Source organism: Salvelinus sp. IW2-2015, linkage group LG25 (genome assembly GCF_002910315.2).
Source record: "Salvelinus sp. IW2-2015 linkage group LG25, ASM291031v2, whole genome shotgun sequence".
NCBI classification, from domain to species: Eukaryota; Metazoa; Chordata; class Actinopteri; order Salmoniformes; family Salmonidae; genus Salvelinus; species Salvelinus sp. IW2-2015.
The window spans coordinates 16,774,994-16,802,146 of record NC_036865.1 but is presented as its reverse complement, the minus strand read 5'-3'; the positions used below and the strand labels follow the sequence as shown (position 1 = coordinate 16,802,146).

The 27,153-nt window shown below is 39.8% G+C and overlaps 2 protein-coding genes across 7 annotated transcripts in view; both read left to right on the top strand.

Annotated features, from left to right (window-relative positions):
• The window catches only part of LOC111952072 (protein tyrosine phosphatase receptor type E), a 62,747-nt gene extending 42,561 nt beyond the window's left edge, over nucleotides 1-20,186 (top strand). For 4 of the 6 annotated variants that reach the window (XM_023970541.2, XM_023970540.2, XM_023970544.2 and 1 more), the window contains 19 exons: nucleotides 2,590-2,661; nucleotides 2,845-2,938; nucleotides 3,445-3,509; nucleotides 4,153-4,289; nucleotides 4,478-4,568; nucleotides 5,085-5,161; nucleotides 5,290-5,326; nucleotides 5,502-5,599; nucleotides 6,146-6,265; nucleotides 6,403-6,566; nucleotides 7,200-7,335; nucleotides 7,426-7,575; nucleotides 7,698-7,791; nucleotides 8,006-8,082; nucleotides 8,182-8,316; nucleotides 16,391-16,516; nucleotides 16,748-16,899; nucleotides 17,979-18,114; nucleotides 18,320-20,186. In XM_023970541.2, coding sequence (XP_023826309.1) covers nucleotides 2,595-2,661; nucleotides 2,845-2,938; nucleotides 3,445-3,509; nucleotides 4,153-4,289; nucleotides 4,478-4,568; nucleotides 5,085-5,161; nucleotides 5,290-5,326; nucleotides 5,502-5,599; nucleotides 6,146-6,265; nucleotides 6,403-6,566; nucleotides 7,200-7,335; nucleotides 7,426-7,575; nucleotides 7,698-7,791; nucleotides 8,006-8,082; nucleotides 8,182-8,316; nucleotides 16,391-16,516; nucleotides 16,748-16,899; nucleotides 17,979-18,114; nucleotides 18,320-18,394 — 2,031 coding nt within the window. In that variant the 5' untranslated portion in view covers nucleotides 2,590-2,594 and the 3' untranslated portion in view covers nucleotides 18,395-20,186. Of the gene's footprint in view, nucleotides 1-2,589; nucleotides 2,662-2,844; nucleotides 2,939-3,218; nucleotides 3,331-3,444; nucleotides 3,510-4,152; nucleotides 4,290-4,477; nucleotides 4,569-5,084; nucleotides 5,162-5,289; nucleotides 5,327-5,501; nucleotides 5,600-6,145; nucleotides 6,266-6,402; nucleotides 6,567-7,199; nucleotides 7,336-7,425; nucleotides 7,576-7,697; nucleotides 7,792-8,005; nucleotides 8,083-8,181; nucleotides 8,317-11,038; nucleotides 11,740-16,390; nucleotides 16,517-16,747; nucleotides 16,900-17,978; nucleotides 18,115-18,319 lie in introns of those variants that run through there. The other 2 variants (XM_023970545.2, XM_070434959.1) reach the window with 2 other exon arrangements.
• Nucleotides 20,187-20,869: 683 nt separating this feature from the next.
• gnrh3 (gonadotropin-releasing hormone 3) lies at nucleotides 20,870-22,400 on the top strand. The gene is made up of 4 exons (XM_023970347.2): nucleotides 20,870-21,192; nucleotides 21,379-21,521; nucleotides 21,800-21,880; nucleotides 22,175-22,400. Exons 1-4 carry the CDS (start codon nucleotides 21,117-21,119, stop codon nucleotides 22,202-22,204), a joined length of 330 nt encoding a protein of 109 aa, XP_023826115.1. The 5' UTR covers nucleotides 20,870-21,116; the 3' UTR covers nucleotides 22,205-22,400.
• Nucleotides 22,401-27,153: the final 4,753 nt, after the last annotated feature.

Here is a 27,153-nt window from a genome sequence, read left to right as displayed (position 1 = left end):
GCTCATAACTACTATCATAACTGCAAAATTAGCAGTGTAACCACTCTGGAAATGTAATGTCCTTGTAGAGTATATTGTTTAAAACAATGTCTATAAAATGTTTTATTTTGAATAAATTAATGTAATAAAATTGTATTTCAGAATCCAGACCTACTCCATATTTTAGAGCACAGTATACAGAGTATAATGACACAATGATGTTGTCTGTATCATGTACGGTTAACAGATCAGGAGGCATGTGTATAGGTTTAAAAAGGGCCACTTTCATCATGATTTTCTCTGAATTGGTTTGTGATAGAAATGTAAAAAGCATGACAAGCATCATTCCTCCCAATGAAGTTTCTATGTGAGAATTGCCAGAACAATCTGAGATAACCCAAAACAATGTGGGCCTTCCTGGCGTGGAATCACCCTTCTTGTTCATTGGCTCTAATGGACAGGAAGGAAAAACCTCTCAAATCTGAAAGCTCCTGTACAGTACGTATCCAGTTGGAATGGAATACATACTTTTAACTGCACATCTCTGCTTTAATTAATAATACAAATAAATTAAAAGGTTACAAGTCTTCTGTAGGGAAAGAGCATGCTATTTTTAATGGCAAGCATTTTTCTCAGGGTCTGTCATGCTCACTTAGGTTTGCGTGTAAGAGTTGAGGTGAGACCGAGCTGTTCCTTTTTTGGATGCAGCTGTCATCAGTTTCTCCACATCCTGCATCTTTCTTATAAATACCATTCATTTATTGAGTTACTTTATGATATTGAGTTTTGCAACTTTCTCTTTTTGGTTTTGATGCATTGTTGTAGATATATACATCTATTCATATTTAATGAATTACATTATGTATTAATAACATTACCTGCATGGAGAAATCCTTGTTAGGTAAATGCATTTTTGAATATGGTAATAACATATCATGCAATGCTTGAGAATTGCTACTGCAGCATGCTAAATACCATTGAGGCAGTCTCATTGAGTTTGGGAGCTTTTATAATCAGCAATAATAATTACATTGTAGTTCTGGGTCCAACTCTTAACATACTTTTGATAGCACTGAGAAGGACTGCTGAGTTGAAGGATTTAAATTAAGTAGCTTTGCCCTCCTTCTTTCCCAGTTATCCTGCCATAGCCCAAACCTGTTTCATAACAGGGCAGAATTCAATCAAACATGCACTCTGGAAAACAAAGACTGCAGTGCGGGAAGGAAACCTAAATGTGCCTAAACCGTGTGATATACAGTGTTAGGCTGTATAGGAATGGCAGAATCATTGATGCCTTCATGGTTAATGTTGTGTGTAGCCCAGTATGGTGGAATGCCAACACTGTGAGTGAATGTGTTTTTGCCCAGTGGAGTTCTGCAGGGAGCAGGTGTTGACACTGTCAGCTTGTTAACACTGGGGAGAGATTGGGCACCTTCAACACAGTGTGGCACATATGCAGTACATGCCCCTTGGCTTTGAACATATGTGTGTGTGTGGAGGGGGTGAGATTGAGAGAGGCGTATGTGTTTCCAAGAAGTCACGAGTTAGGCCTTTCAGGATGACCCACTTCTAGTGAAGCTACTAGATTTGAAGTATGAATGATGAGGTCTATGCCAAACAGCTTTTTCTAAGGCTAAGGAGACATGTAATATAAAGTGATGCTCTCTAGTCTGCGCATGGATAAAACACTGGGCAATAACTGTTCTCGTATATAATACATTGCATTTAAATAGATTTGCCCAGGAGTGAGGGAATTAAAGACAGACTGCTAGGAAGATACAGAGAGGTAGAAATGCATAGTTTGGGATAGAGATGCAATGCAGGTAATAGTGATGAAATAGAGAAAATAAAGCCATGATGACAGGACAGCTATCAGCTTGAAGGAATCAGTGTATTAAGAAAGAGTGAAGATTCTTGGCTCAATATGGCTCAAAACAGATGGCCTTGTTCTCTCAGCTTCTGTCCATTGACATGAGTGATCCTTTTTTTTCTCTCAGACCCCGTGTTTCATATATTAAACTCTCCATTTTCAGTTAAAGTGCCTATGTATCCTTGTAGTTGCTTCACGCTACATAGTGCTACTCAATGGGACCAGGAGTTTCCTCATTCCTCTTCCTTCAGATGGATCGTTCTGCAAAAATGATATTTTTCTCTCTGTTTTCACTGTTTCTCACTCCCCCTATCCAAGCACTTCTCATTGCTATGTCTCTCTGTGTGAGACTGCAGTGTGAGATTCACATCCCTTGAGCTTGTTTAGCTCCTCTCCAGTCTGTCTAGGACTACAGGGGATCTGATTTCTGCCGTCTATGAGATAGTGCTTCCTGTTACCTTGATATGTGTATTTTAGGGATGTGAGATCCGAGGTGATGCACCATACTGCTAAGTGGACATGCTAGGACAGGACAAGAAATGGATAGGATACAAGGAGTTACACAATCATACGGACAGAGGGCCTGCCATCATTCCCTTATTTTCACAGACAGCACTGTCATCACCAGGCCAGGATTTGTTTGTGTCGTGGGCGCCCTCTAGTGGAATTAATGAAGCATCACAGCTTCTGCATTCTCTTACAGTATTATGTATTCACTCATGTTCTGTTTATCTCCACAGTCACAATGGTGTTGTTTCTGATTGCAACTACAATAACCTTGAATAACTCCTTTCATGAGAACCAGACTTCAGGTAACTAACTCCCGCACGAATAGTGAATTAAACAGAACAATCAGCATTAATTAACTTGATCATAACTTTAAACAATTGGTAGACCAATAGCTCAATTATCTATTAAAATGGTTACATGTAAATATTGACAACACTTTTTGTATATGTAGTATACAAAATAATGTTTGTATCTTTGTTTCCCAGAAAACCCCACCCCCCAGGGTGCCCATGTCCTTCCCTCTACGCTGATCTCTCTTCTTCTCATCATCATCATTCTCCTGACAGTATACTTCCTAAGGTAACAAACAACACTGGATGGCTTCACCCCACCCCCACCGTTTTCTTATCAGCCCAGCCTACCCCCACTCTCTCTGTGTGTGTGTGTGTGTGTGTGTGTGTGTGTGTGTGTGTGTGTGTGTGTGTGTGTGTGTGTGTGTGTGTGTGTGTGTGTGTGTGTGTGTGTGTGCGTGTGCGTTGGCGTGCGTGCGTGCGTGCGTGCGTGCGTGCGTGCGTGCGTGCGTGCGTGCGTGTGTGCTCCAACAGCTGCTCTACCAGTTAAACAGAAAACAAATGGCTAGCTGGGTCAGATCAGACCATGCTCTCACCCATTCACTCACTCTGTTAACTCCTCTCTCAGTGGTGAGGATACTATCTGCTTCTCATGAGAAAGAACAGCTTTCAGTTCAGATGGTGGGTTTCTATTTCTACTGACTTGTTGAGCTGAAATATAATTTTTCTGGGGTTAGGGTCAGATAACGTTTTTGTTTCGTTTCCATTTTCTGTTCTCTCTCACCCTCTGGTTAGGTTTAGAAACCACAGGAAGGCTCTTGTCTCTCAGAAGACTCCAAATGGCTTCTTGGAAGATCAAGGTATGTCTCGACTTCATTATGTTGCACATTGCCACGTACATCTTACGTATACAATATTGCATTTGAACCATTGAGTATGTGTTGTGGGATGTGATGCGAGTCTTAGGTTGTGTGTGTACAGTAGTCCTTTTTGAAATTCCATACTGATTGAATCTGTGCTCTAGATAAGTCATCACAATCAAAACAGAAAGTCAAGTCTATTCTGTAGAGATATCCTACGCTGTTGGCGTATGCTGGTATTGAGAGCTGTCAAGACATGAACCGACAAGTCTAAATAATAATATGATTCACAGTCTTCATTGCCACAGTTGAAGCAAAATACCTTGTAATTAATGTAACTTTCACATGTAAAGTACAATGTTGAGTAAGTAAGTGAATTGTGAGTGAAGAATTGAAGACCCAGACAGTTGTTTATATACATCTCCTGTATGAGGTCACCCTCCTTATGGTCACCTCATCATTTTTTACATTTTAGTCATTTAGCAGATGCTCTTAACCAGGGCGACTTGCAGTTGTCACCTGCGTGTAATGAGGTGATCTAGTTCTGTCTCTAAAAAGAGAGAGGCAGAACTTTATTTATTTTTTCACAATTCTTGTACTGAATGTAAAAACATTGACGTTCCAATGTTTTTGTTTCACACAGGAGAGCAGACAGTGGTCCTCCTCCCACGATCCCCCTCTCCATCCAAGAGGTACTTCCCCATCCCCCTGGACTCGCTGGAGGACGAGGTCCGAATACGCTCGGCAGACGACTGCAAGCTTTTTAGAGAGGAGTTCAATGTAGGTTCCTTTTCAAACAACACATAGTGCTTACAGTAGTAATGTGATACCTTCATAGTGTGATACCTAATAATGTAATGAAGAGTTCATACTTCTTTATGCTATTACATATTATGCTGCATGTCTGAAGGCTTCATGACTGGCTTAGTTTGAACCCCTGTGTTCGTGTTTGTGTTGTGTCTGTATAGTCACTGACCTGTGGCTACCACCATGGCTCCTTTGAGGAGGCTAGCAGGGAGATCAACAGGGACAAGAACAGATATCCAAACATCCTACCATGTGAGTGATGGAATTGTTATGGGAATACATTTTGTAACCATTAAACCCACTTAAAGGGCAATTCCGCTACTTTTCAACTTCCTATTCATTGTCTCAAAAACATACATGAAAACGGCGCGTTTCTATGGTATTTCTGGTTAAAAAGAATAAGAAAGCTCCTAAAAAATGCTTATCTGTGACATCACATGGTAGGATTAAAAGTAAGAACAGGGATTTTTCAAAACCTGCAATGCATTTCTAGCCAGCGGGAGGTTATTTCCTTGCTGATGTCATCGAGTAGAACTTTTTAACTTGAAACTTTTTTCTACAAAACTTCGAAATGCGCCATTTTCAAATATGTAGACACTGTTATTGTGCTAGAGATAATGAAAATTACGTTGAAAATTGTGGAATTGACCTTTAAGAGTAGATTGAACTTTTTTGAGATAAAGCAGTTTGATAACATAATGAAATAATTTTAAATAGGCGTACTTATTTTCCTAGTACAATTTTGTCTCTTTCTTACATTTTCAACAGATGACCATTCCAGAGTGTTGTTAACGCAAATAGATGGGCATTCTTGTACGGACTACATAAATGCCTCATACATAGATGTGAGTTGTTGATATTTACTCTGTATTTCGTTCTGTCCCATTATGGATAATTTAAATGCGTCCAGTATAACTTCCTTTCTCACTACGATCTAATAAACTCAGCAAAACACCTTTTTGTTTTTCACCAGGGTTATAAAGAGAAGAACAAATTAATTGCAGCTCAAGGTGAATATAACTTTGTACAACCATTTTGTGCAAAATACTGTACTACTAGAGGATTACTGAATGGAAAAAAAACGTATTTTATGTAAGCATATAATTTTTCTAGCACCATAGGCCTATTGTATAACTAGTATGTCCACTTACATCTATGTAGTAAGTGTCACTCTCTTTTCCATAGGCCCAATGCACGACACAGTGGCTGACTTCTGGCGGATGATTTGGGAACAGAAGACTGCTACTATAGTGATGCTCACTAACCTGAAAGAGAGAAAAGAGGTGAGTTTCTCTTCTCTCACTTTGGCTGCTCCATTATCTGCGTATACAACCAGTAAAGAATCTTCAGATTTGCTAATGGGCTCTCATGTTAGATGTTCTTAAGGGCCTTTGCTAGGCTCTTTCTTGTCTTCTCACACCTCAAGGTCATGAGTATAATTGATTTGACCCTCTCCTAACTTTCCCAATCCATACAATGTGTCACCCCAAATTACTTGGCATCACATTTTATTGAACCTCAAGGGGCTGATCAATAAAGAACAAAACAGGGGGTTTAGCTCCACCAAACAGAGATGGGGGATCGATAACTAAATAATTGTTGATAAAGTTGTCCAAGGCTTGATTATAATTACTCTCATTAACGGTCTAGAAGATCAGAGTGATGAACTTATTGACTGACAGACAATCACCTATGTCCACGTTTATCACCTATAAATAGAGTTTCTGGTCACTAATATGAATTCCCATAAAAGTCTCTGTCATTCATATTGGTCAACTATAGTTTGTATTTTTTTTGCTTTGCTGAATGTCAATTTTTCCTCTCTTCAGGACAAGTGTTACCAGTACTGGCCAGACCAGGGCTGTTGGATGTATGGGAATGTGAGGGTGGCAGTGGAGGACTTTACTGTACTGGTGGACTACACCATCCGCAAGTTCTGTGTACAATATGTAAGTATCATTGTATGTGCCTACATGACAACCCTGCACAGGATCCCTCACTTTGAAATACACGATGTGTGAAACCCTGTGACATTTACAGTATATTTTTCTAAACGATTGATGTCTTTTCCTGTTGTTGTAAACAGCAGGGGAATGATGGCCCAAGGGCCCCCCGCTTGGTCACCCAGCTCCACTTCACCAGCTGGCCAGACTTTGGGGTGCCCTTCTCCCCTATCGGCATGCTCAAGTTCCTCAAGAAGGTGAAGACAGTCAACCCGTCCTCTGCAGGACCCATCGTGGTGCACTGCAGGTACTGAACCAGGGGAGGAGACTGGGGATTCTAACTGGAAAAGCTCGTCTACAAGCTGTACTCAATGAAGGCTATAGTAGTTAATTTAGTTCCTTATGACATGTATAACTTAACACAATCGTAGTGTCAAATTGACCTATCGTGGTGTCTAAAAAAGTATGCCAACCCTCTTCCCTTTATTTTGTATTGGTATGGCTGGAATTTCAAAGCACATGTCATGTAATATGAAACCACCACATCACTGAAGTCAGAGACGTGCAGGAACAACTGTTGAAACAGGTGTTGGTATTGGGGCTTTGCTTTCTGAATGGGCCTCATTGATTGGTCTCCAACACCCTAAGCTGGCATCCCTGACTGCTGTCTGTGTCACTGGCCCTTAAAACACTATGGATCTTGTTGGCTTGTGGACATGTAGCAATTTAGAATATTGGTTGTAGACGTAGCAATTTTTAATATCGCTTGTGGACATGTTTCAATTTATCATTTTTATGCCATATCACAATCAACATTCCTGTGGAAAACTCAGCCACAGAAATACAGTGCATTTGCTTTGAATTGAATCATCAAACTTTCCTCGGAGGTCTATAACAGTGTACGGGTCACTCTTCTCTCCTGTCCCTTGTCTTTCCCTAGTGCTGGGGTAGGTAGGACTGGGACGTTCATCGTCATAGACGCCATGATTGACATGATGCATGTAGAGAAGAGGCTGGATGTCTTTGGGTTTGTGACCAGAATACGGGAGCAGCGCTCTCAGCTCGTCCAGACCGATGTAAGTGTTCTCTGACAGTTCAATGTTTTAATGCAGCACAAACAAGCAAAGATGCCTCATTTACCCTATCTCTCTCTGTCTCCCGTTCAGATGCAGTACTCATTCATCTACCACGCTCTGTTGGAGTATTATATGTATGGGGACACAGAGCTGGATGTGTCCTCTCTGGAAGGCCACCTGCAGAAACTCCACAACACCAGAACACCCCTTGACAAGCTGGGCCTAGAGGAAGAGTTCAGGGTAAGTCCCAGTCACACAATTTTCTCTCTTTTTCTAAGTTGTCTCCCAGTTCTAGTCACATTTAAATGACGGTAGCCATCTCTCTCAAGTAGTCCTAATTTCACCCCATATCCTCTCCTCAGAAACTGACCAATGTACGCATAATGAAGGAGAACATGAGGACTGGAAACCTTCCTGCAAACATGAAGAAGAACCGTGTGCTTCAGATTATTCCATGTAAGGAATACTCTAACACTCTTAACTTTTCAGTAATACGTCACAACCCTACCACCATCAAACTCTTAGTGTTGTATCAAATATTATACATTTTAAACTCTCTGAAGTAGTTTTACTTTTGGAATGAATTTACTGTAGTTAAATGACACAAATGACACATGTAATTAAACTATTGTTGAAAATAAAGTAAGTTAGGTTATTTGCTTGAACACAGATGACTTCAACCGGGTTATATTATCAATGAAAAGGGGCCAAGAGTTCACAGACTACATCAATGCATCATTTATCGATGTAAGTATTTACTGAGCACATTTTAAGACTTAAGTCCTAACTTTCTCCAGAGCCCTTTATGTAAGTATATGATGCGCTAAACAGTATGTTATTTTCCAGGGATACAGACAGAAGGACTACTTCATCGCTACCCAGGGTCCCCTGTCTCACACGGTGGAGGATTTCTGGAGGATGGTGTGGGAGTACAGGTGTCACTCTATCGTCATGCTCACTGAACTCAAGGAGAGGGAACAGGTACAGATCCCACTGTGGCAAGAGTTAACTGCAACATAATCATTAAAAGCTGTGTTTTACTTTAGTAACAGTCATCAAAATTGTTCAAAGGTTGAAAATACAATTCTAATAAAAGCAACAGCTGGACAATGGATGAAGATACTCCAAACTTTTGAATGTTTTTAAATCCATCAGATATTGACAGAAATATAGCACATAAAACATTGTACTAGCACAGACAAATAATTAATGGAGTTCAGCTATTTTGATTAATGTAAAAATGCTTTTCTAATGCACTCATATGTGACCGACCACCTTGATTCGGTCTTACAGTGGTTCCTCCTTTAAAAGTTGTGTCATACTGCAGCACACCTTGCAGGCTGCTGCAGCATTCTGTGGCACATTATTTAATTGTCAGCCATTTTTTCGGTAAAATGCAAGTTAGTGCTAATTTGACCACTAGAGGGCATCTTTGAGAAGCATTTTATAGTCTTCCATATTGGCATTACCGGAGATTTTTAAACCTTTTTTGTAATAACATAGTATATGGGATTGATTTTAAGAAATTTGGCTTCATTAATTTGATTAATATTATGGTGTTTCTATCCCGAGAAAAAAAAATTAAGCGAAAATATGGCGCTGTACAACGTGACGGTCAGGGGTAGGCTACAGCATAAGAGGAATGGAGGATTCTAAATTGTTTGCCTTCATTAGACAACTTTGTTCCAATATTTCTGTAAATCAGTGATATTCATTCCCATAGTAATTCATTATGGATCCATAACTACATCCACATCTGCATTTTGAAAGTATTTTTATCATGATTTATTATTTAACCTCTGGGATATGTGGGACTAGCGTCCCACCGGCCAACATCCAGTGAAAATGCAGAGCGCCAAATTCAAATAAATTACTATAAAAATTTTACTTCCATGAAATCACACATGCAATACACCAAATTAAAGCTACACCTGTTGTGAATCCAGCCAACATGTCAGATTTCATAAAGGCTTTACTGCGAAAGCAAACGATGCTATTATCTGAGGACAGCACCCCAGTAAACAAACAGACAATCCTATTTCAACCCTCCAGGCGCAACACAAAACGCAGAAATAAAGATATAATTCATGCCATACCTTTGACGAGCTTCTTCTGTTGGCACTTCTTCTGTTGGTCCTTTTGTTCGATTAATTCCATCGATATATATCCAAAATGTAAATTTATTTGGCGCGTTTGATCCAGAAAAACACCGGTTCCAACTTGCGCAACGTACCTACAAAATATCTCATAAGTTACCTGTAAGCTTTGTCCAATAATTTCAAACTACTTTTGTAATACAACTTCAGATATTTTTTTACGTAAATAATCGATCAAATTTAAGACGGGATGATCTGTGTTCAATACTGGAGGAAAACAAAGTGTAGCTAGCTTTCAGGTCACGCGCCTCTAACAAAGAGTACACTTCCCTCGAGCCTCATTCTGAACAGTGCTACTTCTTCATTTCTCAAAGGAAAAACCTCAACCAATTTCTAACGACTGTTGACATCCAGTGGAAGCGATAGGAACTGCAAGAAGGTCCCTTAGAAATCTGGATTCCCAATGAAAACCCATTGAAAAGAGAGTGACCTCAACATTCTTTAAATTCTGAATGGTTTGTCCTCGGGGTTTCGCCTGCCAAATAAGTTCTGTTATACTCACAGACATGATTCAAACAGTTTTAGAAACTTCAGAGTGTTTTCTATCCAAATATACTAATAATATGCATGTCTTAGCTTCTGGGCCTGAGTAGCAGGCAGTTTACTTTGGACATGATTTTCATCCGGACGTGAAAATACTGACACCTATCCCAGAGAAGTTAACGAAAGCATAAAGATGCTGATGAAGAAATACAGTACTGTGCAGTATATGCTTTTACATTTGGATAATAAAGCATTTAAAGCATTTTGAAGATATAAGCCACCTGCATTTGTTTATTAGGCTACTGTGCAGTCTGACAAGTAAACATAGCCTACAATACATACTGTAGTAAACATGGGAAAGTGCCTAATTCCTTACATAAGGGAGAGCAGGCCATGTCTGTACTAGAGAATACGGGCACACGGGAGACTGGTGTTCAATTCCCTGACAGGGAGGAAGGAGTAGGCTGTCCTTGTAAATAAGAATTTGTTCTTAACTTCTCTGCGCTACGGATCCCTTTAGCGGGATCATTTTCCTAAACAACTTATAAATTACTAAAAATATATATAATCATGCAATCACAAGTGAAATATACCAAAACATAGCTTAGCTTGTTGTTAATCCACCTATCTTGTCAGATTTTGAAAATATGCTTTGCAGCGAAGCAATCCAAGCTTTTGTGAGTGTATCAATCAATGCTAGAACAGCTAGCCCCAAATTAGCATGGTCACGAAAGTCAGAAAAGCAATAAAATTAATCGCTTACCTTTGATAATCTTCGGATGTTTGCACTCACGAGACTCCCAGTTACACAATAAATGTTCTTATTGTTCGATAAATATTACTTTTATAACAAAAAAGCGCCATTTGTGTTGCGCGTTATGTTCAGAAAACTACAGCCTCGTTCCGGTCCTGAAAGGCAGAAGAAAATTCCCAAACGTATCAGATTCAAAAATATTACACCGAGGCCTGTACTCTGGAGCAGGATCGATTTGGAGGTGGAGGGTCCATCATGGTCTGGGGCAGTGTGTCACAGCATCATCGGACCGAGCTTGTTGTCATTGCAGGCAATCTCAACGCTGTGCGCTACAGGGAAGACATCCTCCTCCCTTATGTGGTACCCTTCCTGCAGGCTCATCCTGACATGACCCTCCAGCACGACAATGCCACCAGCCATACTGCTCGTTCTGTGCATGATGTCCTGCAAGACAGGAATGTCTGTGTTCTGCCATGGCCAGCGAAGAGCCCGGATCTCGATCCCATTGAGCATGTCTGGGACCTGTTGGATCGGAGGGTGAGGGCTAGGGCCATTCCCCCCAGAAATGTCCGGGATCTTGCAGGTGCCTTGGTGGAAGAGTGGGGTAACATCTCACAGCAAGAACTGGCAAATCTGGTGCAGTCCGTGAGGAGGAGATGCACTGCAGTACTTAATGTACTGTAATGTAATGTGTTCAGTTTATGTCAGTTGTTGAATCTTGTTATGTTCATACAAATATTTACACATGTTAAGTTTGCTGAAAATAAACGCAGTTGACAGTGAGAGGACGTTTCTTTTTTTGCTGAGTTGATATATATATATATTTATTTTTTCCCCCTCAGAACATTAACCATGTGTAGGTAGATACGTGTGTAGGTAGATGTGGAAAGGTAGATACAAATTATTTGTTGCAAGTTGGTTGGGGGGGGGTTCACACCTAGCTCGGCTATTAGTATTAGACAATTCTTTAGTAAAGGAGGTTGAATAGTCTATTGTTCAGCTAATAGCCCATCCTAGAAGCGTTGTTAGCAGCATTCACAGCCTGCTACGCTTGTGAAAAACGAATAATAATACTTTTCCCCCTTTCCACTTGTTAAAGATTCCAATTCATAGTGTTTTTAGCCACAATCGGCCCCAACCCCAATTAATACATTTGYGCACAGTCGATAGTGTGCTGGACTTCGGGCTAGAATGTTGAGGGTGCGAAACCTGCTCCCGGCTTGTTTCATTACATTATTATGCCGTTCTCAGAGCAAATACCCTGGATTGTTACTCCCATCTCGTTCCTTGCCCTCTTCCATGCGTCATTCTCAGCCTGAGTGGCTTGCTTGTGGGCGTGCTGGCAGGATATGGCAGCACCTTCGGTGGTGCGTCAAGAATTCAGCATAGCATGTTTGTATGAAGGTCTGGTTATTCACGGGCAAATAGTAATATGCTCTAAACAGCTCTGGTGACAAACACAATTTGCTGCCCTGTTTTCAATCATCCACATGGCTGGGAGAACCTCCTCAGATTAATGCAGATGAAGGGAGTTAGATATGCATAAGAAGTGTAGTGTACTGTTTTTTTCTGTATATATGAATTACAAATCAGCCTTTACTTAAATCATGTTTCCAGTCTATTGCATAATTACAATGTGTAATCATTGATGTCCCAGGAGCAGGAGTGGTAAACACTGTTGAAGTGTATAATTACCCGTTCCTGTAGGTTCATGCTCTACAACATTCGCAGAGTACGACCCTGCCTCACGCAGGAAGCGGCGCAGGTCCTAATCCAGGCACTTGTCATCTCCCGTCTGGATTACTGCAACTCGCTGTTGGCTGGGCTCCCTGCCTGTGCCATTAAACCCCTACAACTCATCCAGAACGCCGCAGCCCGTCTGGTGTTCAACTTTCCCAAGTTCTCTCACGTCACCCCGCTCCTCCGCTCTCTCCACTGGCTTCCAGTTGAAGCTCGCATCCGCTACAAGACCATGGTGCTTGCCTACGGAGCTGTGAGGGGAACGACACCTCCGTACCTTCAGGCTCTGATCAGGCCCTACACCCAAACAAGGGCACTGCGTTCATCCACCTCTGGCCTGCTCGCCTCCCTACCTCTGAGGAAGTACAGTTCCCGCTCAGCCCAGTCAAAATCTGTTCGCTGCTCTGGCACCCCAATGGTGGAACAAACTCCCTCACGACGCCAGGTCAGCGGAGTCAATCACCACCTTCCGGAGACACCTGAAACCCCACCTCTTTAAGGAATACCTAGGATAGGATAAAGTAATCCTTCTAACCCCCCCCCCCCTTAAAAGAGTTAGATGCACTATTGTAAAGTGGTTGTTCCACTGGATATCATAAGGTGAATGCACCAATTTGTAAGTCGCTCTGGATAAGAGCGTCTGCTAAATGACTTAAATGTAAATGTAAATGTAATTGTAATACATACATGCAGACACAGCATCATTCAAAGAATGGAGTTTGATACACCTGGTATTGGATATGACTGAAAAAAAACGTGCTAAATAGTGATTTTCGTAAATTAACTTTATGACAAAAGAATATGCACAATCATTTGCCTCTACATGAACTAACATATTCCTCTCAATTTTACATTTTTTGCTTGACTCATTATGACGTTATAATTACTTACATTTGCTTCCACCGTAATGATTTTATCAGACATCTTTGCTGAAGAAAGTCACCAGCAACGGGTGGTATAACGTCAAATTCGTCCTTGTAACCACTCTATATGATTTGTCATATAAAAACCTTGGGACCCAAATGCATAATGAGTGCTCTAACTCTCCCCTGCGATGGTCTGGAGCAATGAAGCTGTGACGCTGGGTACCTCTAAGTCCCGCGGCGTAAGCTCGCAACTTTTAAAGGAGGAACAACATGTAGCAACATTTTAAAGTGTTTTTTACATTGGATAAAAGCAGAGACACAAAGCTACAAAATGGAATATTATACATTGCATTTGAGGAACAATGGCAAAGTAATTCTGCTTTGAAAGTTGCGAAACCTGTTACCTCACTTTTGAAAAAATGGCCTTTGAATATTTTGGTACCTACTGGAGAGCTTTTCTTTGTCTACACCCATTCAGCATCGTTCACACCCTCTTAACCTTTAGCCCCCACCCAAACTCTAACCATTTTACTCGCCCTAGCAGAACTGGTTAGGCTGTTTTCATGTTGGTGACTAACTGTGCTGCTGGTAACAATTTAATAATAAAACAATTGCTGACATTTACTGACACCGGCCATTCATCAGTTATTCTGCGCTCTGGCACACTCAGATGAGAGTGCTCTGAAATCGGAGTAGATGGCCAGACTGAATTTACGAACGCAGCTGAAATGGTTACTTGTATAGTGGAGTCTTTTGTTAAGACATGTAGGTAGCTAGCTAGCTAAACAATTAACCATAATCACAACTCATGACGTTACTACCCTGCATGAATCTGCAGGTAGCTAACCAACGTTTATCAACAGTTGTCGCAGTGACATTCTATTGAAATGGATACTTGCATAGTGGAGTCTTTTGTTAAGACATGTAGCTTGCTAGTTAGCTAAACAGTGGACCATAATTTCAACTCATGACATTACTGCATGAATCTGCAGATAGCTAACCAACCAGGTTCAACGTTAGCTAGCTCACATTAGGCTATAACTAGCGAAGCAAATAGCTCTGAGATATGAATAATAAGATCATATACGTAACGTTAGCTAGCAAGCTAGCCAGCTAACTAATGTTAGCTATCTAACAGTACACTTTAACTTGAAATAACAACCAGTTTCTGTCAAAATTAGAAACGTGTAATATCTGAAAATGTATCTAGCTAGACTATCTTATCCGTATACATCATGGATGGATGCGTCTACTGTCGGATGCCATAGTTGCCCTTAGTTTGAAGATGTAATCCGGAGAACGGTGTTTTCTCCATCTCCTTAGCTATCATACTCGAATTCCACTGATTTCAAAACTCAGTCTTCCAGAAAGTGGAGAGCAACACTTATGCAATTTTACTACGCAATACATTTTTTAAACGCCGCGTTAGACAGGATTACCTACACATACTGACCAGCTCAAATAGAGCGTGCTATATGGCAGACCAATCCAAACTCATCTCTCGGCATGTCCAGCCCACTTATTACCTCAGCCAATCATGGCTAGCGGGAAGGTTGTTGACTTTTTTTGTGTCTAAACCAACAAGGCTCTTCATTTAACTATTTTATTCGTATTTACAAGTTTGTTGTTAAGGCACATGAAAGTTCATGTGTTCGAGAATGCATTTCTGCCAAAAAACGTATTTGGATCACATATATACATTTTCTTAGTATATCAGGTATTTTGTTTTGTACTTTGTGATAAAATAAAGAATTATATGTGCCTCATTTGCATATAGACTGAGTATACCAAACATTAGGAACACCTTCCTAAAATAGAGTTGCACCACCCCTTTTGCCCTCAGAACAGCTTCAATTCTTTGGGGCATGAACTCTACAAGGTGTCGAAAGCGTTCCACAGGGATGCTGATCCATGTTGACTGCAATACTTCCCACAGTTGTGTCAAGTTGGCTGGATGTCCTTTGGGTGGTGAACCATTCTTGATACACATGGGAAACTGTTGAGTGTGAAAAACCCAGCAGTTTTGCAGTTCTTGACACACTTCTTGGCTCCCGAGTGGCGCAGCAGTCTAAGGCACTGTATCTATATCTATGCAAGAGGCGTCACTACAGACCCTGGTTCGATTCCAGGCTGTATCACAACCGGCAGTGATTGGCCCAGCTTCGTCCAGTTTAGGATTTGGCCGTGGTAGGCTGTCATTGTAAATAATAATTTGTTCTTAACTGACTTGCCTAGTTAAATAAAGTTTTGTTTTTAAACTACACTGATTGAAGTGGATTTAACAAGTGACATCAACAAGTGATAATAGCATTATACCGGCAGCAGAGTTCCCACCAAATTACTGTGACATCAATAAGGGATCATAGCTTTCACCTGGATGAATCTATTCAGTCTATATCATGGAAAGAGCAGGTATTCTTAATGTTTTGTACACTCAATGCATATTTCCACACTGAGGTTGGAATAATACTTTGAAATTATGAAAATTATGATAATGCCCTTTTAGTGTAAAAGCTGTCTGAAAAGGCCACCTGAAATTTCTGTCTATTTTGGTGAGATGGAGTTTTGGCCTTCCTGGTGACATCACCAGGTGGTAAATTAGTTAATAGACTAATAAGAAAGAGTTCCAAACCTCTCTGCCAATAACAGCTAGTTTCCAGTTTTCCCCTCCCCACTCAGACCACTCCAAGACAGTCCTAACAAAATTCTTGCTTGAGAAATTGCTCTTTGTTAAGATGCTATTTTTGTTTCTTTTTGACCATTTTAATTGAAAACAATCACACTAAGGTACTTAATTCTTAACCAGAAATTATTTGATATTGGGATAAAAATGACTGTGCTGCCTTCAGTTCGAATTAACACCAGCCCTGGTATAGAGGAACAGAGAGACTGTATAAATGTAGGTCCATTATCATTACCTTTTCTTTAAACCATTATAATTTCTACACAGTTTTGATGTGTTATTTGTCATTTAAATGTAGATTGAGGTCGTTTTTCCCACCCGTGGGCCGTATGTTTGACACACCTGCCTTTCATCAATCTGTCACTTTCCCCAGGACAAGTGTTTCCAGTACTGGCCAGCAGAGGGCACTGTGACATTTGGAGACTACACTTTGGAGCTGAAGGGGGATGCACTATGTGACACTTTCACTCTGAAGGACATGGTGCTCACATATGGACCAGTGAGTTTCCTTCACATAAACAAGCTACCTGATGTGCATTTTAAATATATTATTTGTGATGTAAGTCATTTTTGTCCTTGTGGATGAGTGGGTTTGGTCCTCTAATCAATGGCTTTCTATTATCTCAATTTGTGTCTTATCTTGAGCATGTCAAGTTCATGTTATGTTTATTTTTCATTATCAGGTATACTAATGTATGTAATGATGAAAACACATGTTCCCAATCACCAGGAAAAGCAGTCACGGCACGTCAGGCACTTTCATTTCCACGGCTGGCCTGAGATCGGAATACCGGCAGAGGGAAAAGGAATGATCGACATCATTGCTTCAGTGCAGAGACAGCAACAACAGTCTGGAAACCACCCTATTATAGTACACTGCAGGTAAGGAACAGGTACTGTTAGCACAAACCAAATCTGGGAGCCGCAAAACACTCCCATTACTCTTTCAACTGACCTTTTTTTCTGACATAAAATATTAGGATCATACCAAACACAAAATTATGTTTCAAAGAATATAGATTACTTTTTACATTTTTGGCACTCTGTAATATCCGTTTCAATACATTATACAGTACATATAGCCTTTGTAGACTCTGTTTTATAGCCCAACTCTTTATAAAGACTTTGCTGTGAAAGCTATGATCAGAACGTACATAGCTCCAGGTGAAGTACTTCTAATGCAGCACGGCCCGCTGGGATTGATCCAATCCACTGATTCACAGTCAATTAAAACCTCTCAAAGTGAAATCTCCTACGACTCCTGCTTTGATTAATCTGATAGAATGAGCTAACGACAGGAAATGGTGTCTTCACTCTCTCTCATATTCATTCATCAGGGCCTGTCTAAAGAGGGGCTTTTTAAAGCTTTTTCTCCTCCGCTGGGAATGGGGGCTTGCCCATTACAACCCCCCTCTCTCCTCTACCTCTCTCGCCGGCATTGTAAGCACTGACTCAATCCAAAGAGACTGAGAGAGCTACCAGACGCGCGTTAGTGTTAGCGTTATTAGTACTATTAGTCAAAGGTCACCTTTTCTTCAGCAAATGTTTTTCAATACAAATGGGAAAGACTGGGGTAAGCGGTAGGGTTCACAGTATAGCCCTATGACTAGGGGAATTGGAGACTAGGAAGCTATAGATCCATCAACTCTACTGTTAGAGATCTCTCCTATCAACCACCAACTAGACAGCTTACCTGTGTTGTTGAGCACTAAGGAAATCCAGCAGTGTAAAGACATAATATGTTGTAAATTCGGTGCATTGCTTTGGCGCTCAATGAAGTGCAATCAGCATGATGGAGAACTGGTAGACCCCTGACAGTGTACGGAATGTAGTATACTCCCTTGACTCACGTTCAGTTCTAAGCACATATTAAAGGCCCTCTAATGGTAGTTACTGGGCTTTAGAGCAAGCGTATCTGTAGCTGTAGATGCTGATGGTTCTGTCCTGGGTTTATTTCTCAGTGCTGGTGCGGGTCGGACCGGTACATTCATCGCCCTGAGTAACATTCTGGAGCGGGTGAAAGCAGAGGGCCTACTGGACGTGTTTCAGACAGTCAAGAGCTTACGCATGAAGAGACCACACATGGTTCAGACTGTGGTAGGTATTATATATTGTTGTATAAACACATTGTTTTTCATGGTAGGATACCATTTAGTCATAGAGATTCAATGCATGAGATAGAGGTGAAATACATTCAAATTATCTTCAAAAGATTGACAATGATGCTTTATTCAAATATTGGTTTGCCAACTGTATTTCAAGTGATTTATGATCATGTTGTTCGTTATTTTTGTCGTTTCAGGAACAATATGACTTCTGCTACAGAGTGGTTCAAGATTTTGTTGACATTTTCTCAGACTATGCCAATTTTAAATGACAATATCTGCTATATACCCATGTATATTTCCATGTAACATATGCAATTTTGTCAGAACCTTCTTTTCTAAGCTCTTTCAAGCTCTTTTTACACTTTGCACTTACCCACAATACTTAAACATATTGTACCATATTTTATTATACATGTAACTGCTAAAATAAGGAAATGAGGGATACAAAGTATATTGAAAGCAGGTACATCCACACAGGTGTGGTTACTGAGTTAATTAAGCAATTAACATCCCATCATGTTTAGGGCCATGTATATTCATCCATTATTTTGGCTACTATGGCTATGCCCCCATAGGATGACAATGCCCCCATCCACAGGGCATGAGTTGTCACTGAATGGTATGATGAGCATGAAAATGATGTAAACCATATGCTATGGCCGTCTCAGTCACCAGATCTCAACCCAATTGAACTTATGTGAGATTCTGGAGCGGCACCTAAGACAGCGGCACCTGAGACAGCGTTTTCCACCACCATCAACAAAACACCAAATTATCCACCTCTGGCCTGCTCGCCTCCCTACCTCTGAGGAAGTACAGTTCCCGCTCAGCCCAGTCAAAACTGTTCGCTGCTCTGGCACCCCAATGGTGGAACAAACTCCCTCACGACGCCAGGTCAGCGGAGTCAATCACCACCTTCCGGAGACACCTGAAACCCCACCTCTTTAAGGAATACCTAGGATAGGATAAAGTAATCCTTCTAACCCCCCCCCTTAAAAGAGTTAGATGCACTATTGTAAAGTGGTTGTTCCACTGGATATCATAAGGTGAATGCACCAATTTGTAAGTCGGTCTGGATAAGAGCGTCTGCTAAATGACTTAAATGTAAATGTAAAATTATGGAATTTCTTGTGGAAGAATGGTGTCGTTCCAGACACTTGTAGAATCTATGCCAAGGTCCATTGAAGCTGTTCTGGCTCGTGGAGGCCCAACACCCTATTAAGACACTTTATGTTGGTGTTTCCTTTATTTTGGCAGTTACCTGTATATGTTTGCTTGTCTGTCTGTTTGTTAAAAAGAGCCCAAATGAACATTTATTATTATCTCTATTTAGTCACGGACGTTTCAACTAGCTTTGTCTCCTCAGCATTTGTATGTCAAATGTTTTGAATTGAAAACGTAAGGCCAAAACCGGTGTGAAGGGTTTAATTGAATAGGTTCTCGGACTCAAGACAATACTGAAATGTATGTTAATATGTACATACTGTGTGTATTAATTAACTTATGCATATAATCTTTTTCTATTTATATAATGTAGAATTTTATGTACATTTTGAGTTTTACTGATAGTCTATGCTAAAAAAATGACCATGAGATTGCCTTTCGTTGCCTGTGGTCTGTACTGTAGCCATGGCACATACTGTAGAACTCCTGCTGTTGTAAAAATACACAACCTGTCATGAGAGTTTGTGACAAGTGACTTAACAAATGAACATTCAGTATTTGGTGTGTATGTTGTCTGTTTCATCATAACAGTCTATTGAGTATCCAATGGAAAACAATCAATTTGGACAACTTTGAATTGCCATCTGTTTCAAACAGCAATTTTGATCTGACCTCACTAACAAATGGCTGTTCATATGGACACGGTTGTAATAACTTTTGTACAACTTTTTTTTAAACTATATTGGACCTACCATTTCAGCATTTGCATGTTTGAATGAAACAGTGCCATACAAAGATTAGAAAAATGTTCTGATCAAGTTAAAATTGTCACCAAGTGACTTCAACTTCAATATACACAAAATGTGTATTGAATGTATAGAGTTCTCAACTAGAAAAGTGTAATTTAGAGCCAGGCAGCAATTTTCCACTTGGTAAGTATTTATAGCCACAGTGCTCTCATATCACTAAATAACTGGGTTATTGATAATAGTAATTGATTCATGGAAGTTTCAGGAAGATATTTTATTGAATTTCATTGTGCTGTAGTTTACTGTGAAATCTATATTTTAGCAATGGTCATAAATAAATAGAATTTAAATTCAAATTACCTGGTTACCCAGTTATTAAGTGTTAAGGCACTCCACAGGGCTATCCTTTTCATGCCAAAGGTACATTTATGGATTCATAGCCTGTTAGGTAAAGATACAAGTGTAAGGATTATGTAATCACATAAGGGTCAGAACATTTAGAATCAGTCTTGTGTACAGAGTATGAAATTGAGGCATAATGTAGCGCTCAAGCATCTTGTTCCTGTATATCTCTTGTCATAAGTCTGTATGGAGTTAACATTTAATTTGTAAAATCTGTCCGCAATAAATGCATTGAAAATAAACAAATTTGCCATTAATTTCTGAATATTTGTAAAAGATACAAAACATGGGTATCAAAGTCACTTTTTTTGTTGACCAGCAGATATTGTTTCATTTACAAACATTACATATTTTAGAATATGTACACTACCGTTCAAGTTTGGGGTCACTTAGAAATGTCCTTGTTTTTGAAAGAAAAGCACATTTAAAGTCCATTAAAATAACATCAAATTGATCAGAAATACAGTGTAGACATTGTTAATGTTGTACTACCGTTGAACGGTAGTGTTCACTGACTTCACCTCTTAACACATTACAAATATGTTTGTTTCCATCAAATGCAGTTTGAAGCTTATGCACTAAGCAGGTGCTGTTAGTGACATTTAGTGTCCATTAGGCACTTAGTGTTTCACACCTGTGGAGAAGGGATTCTAATCCTGATGACACAGACTGTTCCATGTCTAACGACCCTATAAAAGGGACTCATGATTATTCCCACCACAGTGTAGGAAGGAATACACAGAACGGAGAAAGTATGTGATTCATATAAATATATTTGAAATTGTTAACTAATGTGCATTTGTGGGTAGTTCATATATACTGTACAATGTGCATATTCAATAGGTAATCATTGCAAGATGATCGCAAGCTTATGTTTGATGTGAAAATACATTTTTGACTATCACATTTAGCTGGTATTTGACTAGCTTTCTTTCCAGCTCCCATGGATCTTAGCAACAGAACGGTCGTGCAGGTGGTGGTGTTGGCGTTGGTAGCTCAGGTCACGCTCTCTCAGCACTGGTCGTATGGCTGGCTACCTGGAGGGAAGAGAAGTGTTGGGGAGCTGGAGGCCACCATCAAGGCAAGTACTATTTACCTCTACCTGTAACTACTGTAAGCAGCTATGTCTACATGTACATACTGTACATGTAATTGTCCTTTAAGGAAATCTACTATGTCTTGAAAAGCTGTGAACATTTAAATATAGCATTTATAGGGATAGTTTGTGTGGAATATTTGTTCAAGAGGCCTTTTCAAGAGTACATAGGCAATGTATATTAATTAAACTCTGTAAGGGTGTTGCATAAAGGGTATATGGGTAATAGCATTACAAATTCCTCCTACATATTGCTATTCTAGATGATGGACACAGGAGATGTAGTGGCTCTTCCTGAGGAGACAAGTGCCCATGTCTCAGAGAGACTGAGACCATATGATGTAGTAAGTAGTCATATTAATTTATTAGGTTAGATATTGTATTCATTGTATTCCTAATGGTTTCATCTGAAGATGCTAAATTGTCTCCTTGTAAAATATGTTGTAAACAATATACCAAAGTATCTGAAATAAATGTTTAGATGAGAGTATTGGCTGACAAATGGAAATGTTCCCTGAATTTAGCGAAGTGATACCTATAAATGTAGGGAGACAATGTTGCTCATGTCTGACACATCAGTATAATATAGATATACAACATAAAGTAGACTTCTGAAGTTAACGCTTTGATTTCCCTAGATATTGAAGAAATGGATGCCCCATAAATAAAGAACTGTGAGACCATTATTCACAAAAGAAGCAAGAAGACAACATCAAGCAGACATTCAGCATCACTATCAACATCAATGATGGAGCATTCAACTACAGTTCTGTCCATTTCCAACAAACATCACATTTAGATTGATGTTTATTTACTTGAAGTATAACACTTTAACCTTCTGTAAAATTGTAATAAAGAGTGATTCAAAAAGAGAAGTATCTTTGTATGTCTATTGAACGTCCTTACAATACAGGAGCTTAAGTGTCCTATCCAAATTTCAATTAATCAATTCGTGATCCATCCAAATTTTTAGGTGGAGTTGACAGACCATGAATTGATTATTACCATACATTTGCTTTCTATGACCGACAAGCATGATCAACTTGTGATACAACAATCTTAGCATGACAACAGCTGGTAATTAAGTCCATTTATAAAACATCTATGGTGTCATTAGATTGAAACAGGGGTTTATGTCCCTTTTGTAATTAGATTATAGATTATTGCTTGTCAGTCATGCATAATTTCAAAGAGAAAATCCACAATACCAGGACATTTGTTTCACCTCAAATTTCTGTGAGAGTATGTCACTTGTTGAATAATTTAATTTTGCATAGTTAAAAATAATTCTGAAATGTCATGAGGGTTGACATGTTTTGCCAGGACCATAGGCATCACAAAAAGAAAATGTGTTAAAACTTTCATGTCGTTCAATAAATTGCTGTTAATTATAAAAATTGGAATTGCATATCAGGCAAGGAAAGGAATTAGCAGGGGCATATGTTTTAAAGAGAACTAATTTCTGGCAAAGCCCCACAGACAGGGTACCGTACTAATCGCGTAGTGTATTAGGGGCCCATGATTCATGAACTGTACTGACACGAGGGACACCCTACACTGTTAGCATGTGGTTGTGATGCACACCAATGAACCCAGACCACTGGTACTTTTGGGAAAAGGTGAACCGTAAAAGCATATAGAATTATAAAAAAATGAAACCACTTTCCATTGAACTTTCAGAACAATGGTTCTTCATTTGTGATACCTCACATTGTTAGTTTAATATTCATGGTTCAATTTGCATAATGCAATACTTTTCTTTGATGGGGAAAGACTTATTTATTTTACTTTAAAGCATACTTTACTCATTTTTGCTGCTGGAGAACATGCTCCAACTATTGCAACTAAACACATCTATGATTTTGCTGGTTATAGTGGTTATGCCTCTTTTGCTTGTGTGATTCTTGGTTTATGTTTCTCCAGCTCATATATTTTAGTTTTTTTCATAATTTTTCACTCAATTAACACAGAACCGGTTCATGAGGCAGGTTAGTGGTAAATATATGTGGTTAATATATGTTTAGGTCTACCCACACATTCATTGTATAGTGTTCCAGTTGTAAGCACCACCTTCTTAAATCCCCCTTGCCATCTTTTGTTTGAAAATATAACTTTCTTTTCCAGTTTAATTGCACATCTTTTAATGCATTTTTATTTCATTTTTTTAGCTGGTATCTATGTTTCCAAATTTGATTTAACCTCACTTTCTCCTTCCCAGACCCCCTGGTGGATATTCACTTTGTTTACCTCAAATTAAACTTCATATTGTTTACAACCTCTTAGTCCCTGAACATTTTATAGCATTTTGGATTTATTTATTAATTTATTTGTGGTAATGATTGGAGTGTTGGGATTCATTTCAATGTTGCCCTCATCTGCATGAAAATTATATAATTAACTTTTGATTAACCAGCTCGGCAGAGTTTGCTCCCCTATGCACACTGGTGAATGGTACCCACCGCATTCTAATGACTGTTTTCCAATTGAGTGGTGACCTTTTCATCAAAGACCTGCAACCGGAGTTAAACAACAGTGGCAAATAATCATAGTGGAGACAATGGTAGAGGCCGGCAGGCTAGGATGTCATCTTTAAATATAACAACAGAGATGAAAGCAACCTTATTGGGCTTTAGTGATGGTGGCGGAAAGCCAAGTGCTTGTTGGTTGGCCATTGTTCAAGCTTTGGAGGTCACATCCATTGGCGCATTGAGAGGGAAAGGACAGGAAGGTAGAATGGTGCATTGTTACTTGTCCTCGCTCGGAGGGAATACTATTATCAAGGGCAATACATTTTGATTCTTTGTGCCATTTATTAATCTTCAAAACAATACTTTTTTTTGATAATAGCTTCAGGAAAAAAAGAGTCTGAAAACCCGTCCATCCAAGGCTAAAGCATTTCATTGAAGTGCATCCGTCAATCAAGTACATCCAACAAACATCCATCATTTCATAATCAGTTTAGATGATTATCTACAGTATAACATATTGTCTCAATATGCTATTTTCATACATTCATCATTTAGACCAGTTAAGATTGAGTGTATGATAAAGTTGTACTCCATAGTAGGTGACTTATTATTATGTCTCTTATTATTAACAGCTTGGTGAATTTCCCATGAGGTAACTGTGAGAAGGAATATGAACTGAAGTTCCATGTGGGTAGTAGGCTACTATGTTCCCGCAGGCTATAGAGAGAAGCAAAGTCAGTCTTCAGAAAGAGTTTAAATGCCAGGGAGGTCGTGATACTTCAGAGGGTACTTAAAGGCATTTTAGCATCTCATAGTCAGGATATCCATCAAGGAACTTGGGATGACAAGGTTATTTGGTGGTATGAGGACTTTGTGAGATCATTAGCCTATTTGATGAGACAGTCTATATTATTTGGCATTTCAACTATGACAGCGGTGCTGAAAAAATTAGAATAATGATTATGTTATTGTTATACTTTGGACTGTGAACAACGAAGCACCATTGCGATAATATAGTTACTATGCCCCCCCCCCCCCCCAAAAAAAAAAATTGCTCAATGAATGAAAATGGTTTCATAATATGCCACATATTTATGTTAACGTTTTGTCATATCCACATTTCCCCACATGGTGACACTCTTGAGCTGTCCGATTATAAATCTGGTCTACACCTCATCCAGCACTTCAATCATACAAGTTGAACATTCCTCAAAATCAAACAAAGAATTCAATCAAACGGCTGTTACTTCAACCGATTGCAACATGCATGTTGTATATGTTGTTGAAAACATGAAGAATACACACTTTATATACAAAAGTATGTGGACACCACATCTAATTAGTGGATTCAGCTATTTCAGCCACTCCCATGGCTGACAGGTTTATAAAATCGAGCACAAAGCCAAAAATGGGCAGTTCAATGGCCTTACAGAATAGCTTAGTGACTTTAAACGTTGCAACGTCATAGGATACCACCTTTCCAATAAGTCATTTTGTCAAATTCATGCCCTGCTAGTGCTGCCCCGGTCAACTGTAAGTGCTGTTATCGTGAAGTGAAAATGTCTGGGAGCAACAACTGCGCCGCTGCGAAGTGGTAGGCCACACAAGCTCACAGAACTGGACCGCCGAGTGCTGAAGCGCATAGAAATTGTCTGTCCTCGGTAGCAACACTCACTACTGAGTTCCAAACTGCCTCTGGAAGCAACGTCAGTACAAGAACTATTCGTCGGGAGCTTCATGAAATGGGTTTCCATGGCGGAGCAGCCGCACACAAACCTAAGATCACTATGTGCAATGCCAAGTGTCAGTTGGAATGGTGTAAAGCTCTCCGCCATTAGACTCTGGAGCAGTGGAAATGCATTCTCTGGAGTGATGAAACACACTTCACCATCTGTCAGTCCGATGGACGATTCTGGGTTTGACGGATGCCAGGAGAACGCTACCTGCCCCAATGCATAATGCCAACTGTAAAGTTTGGTGGAGGAGGAATAATGGTCTGGGGGCTGTTTTTCATGGTTCAGGCTAGGGCCCTTAGTTCCAGTAAAGGGACATCTTAACGCTATTCTAGACGATTCTGTGCTTCCAACTTTGTGGCAACAGTTTGGGGAAGGACCTTTCCTGTTTCAGCATGACAATGCCACCGTGCACAAAGTGAGGTCCATACAGAAATGGTTTGTCGAGATCGGTATAGAAGAACTTGACTGGCCTGCACAGAGCCCTGACCTCAACCCCATCGAACACCTTTGGGATGAATTGGAACGCTGACTGCGAGCCAGGCCTAATCACCCAACATCAGTGCCCGACCTCACTAATGCTCTTGTGGCTGAATGGAAACAAGTCCCAGCTGTAATGTTTCAACATCTAGTGGAAAGCCTCCCTGGAAGAGTGGAGGCTGTTAAGGCAGCAAAGGTGGGAGCAACTCCATATTAATGCTCATGATTTTGGAATGAGATTTTCAACGAGTAGCTGTCCACATACTTCTGGTCATGTAGTGTATTTTTTATTGTTGAGGTAGGGTTGCACTCCGCTTGCAATCCGTTTGAGCGGCACATGCTGCTGTTTTCACAGAAGGATTTGCTAGGCTGAACAAAAGTACATAAAATACGTACTGTAAATACACATTTCATTTCTTAGTTACTGTAACGACAGGCATTTGCTACAAGAGGAATTTTCTACGGTATACGGCAGTTATTACACTAGACTAGGCTCCTTTATCCTTCTATGCTGGCAGGGAACCTTCCTGTTGAGAACCGAGTTCTATCCTTTGATCACAGAACAGTGTTAAAGCACTGGGAGAAGGAGTAGGTATGAAATATGAATGAATACAGCTGTGTTCTGATGGATATGTCTCAAAGTACCCCAGTAAGGCACTGCTAAAGGCAAGGAAATCTGTGTTTCGGAAATATTATCTTACCAGTGTGTTTCTTTCAACCATCCTAATGTGTGGTAGTTTTCAATGTATGTTAGCATTGTTTTGTTTGCACATACAGTGCAGTGCCTTATTCTAAAACTGATCAAATATTTTTTTCCCTCATCAATCTCCTCATCACTATACCCCATAATGACAAAGTGAAAACTGTTTTTTGAAATGTTTGCAAATGTATTACAAATAAAAAACAGAAGTACCTTTCTCAGAACCTTTGCTATGA

Coding starts and splice junctions, on each gene's coding strand:
- gnrh3 (XM_023970347.2), top strand. CDS start 21,117: ATGTCTAACGACCCTATAAAAGGGACTCATGATTATTCCCACCACAGT. Junction 21,193..21,378: donor GAATACACAGAACGGAGAAA/GTATGTGATTCA, acceptor CTTTCTTTCCAG/CTCCCATGGATCTTAGCAAC. Junction 21,881..22,174: donor GACTGAGACCATATGATGTA/GTAAGTAGTCAT, acceptor TGATTTCCCTAG/ATATTGAAGAAATGGATGCC.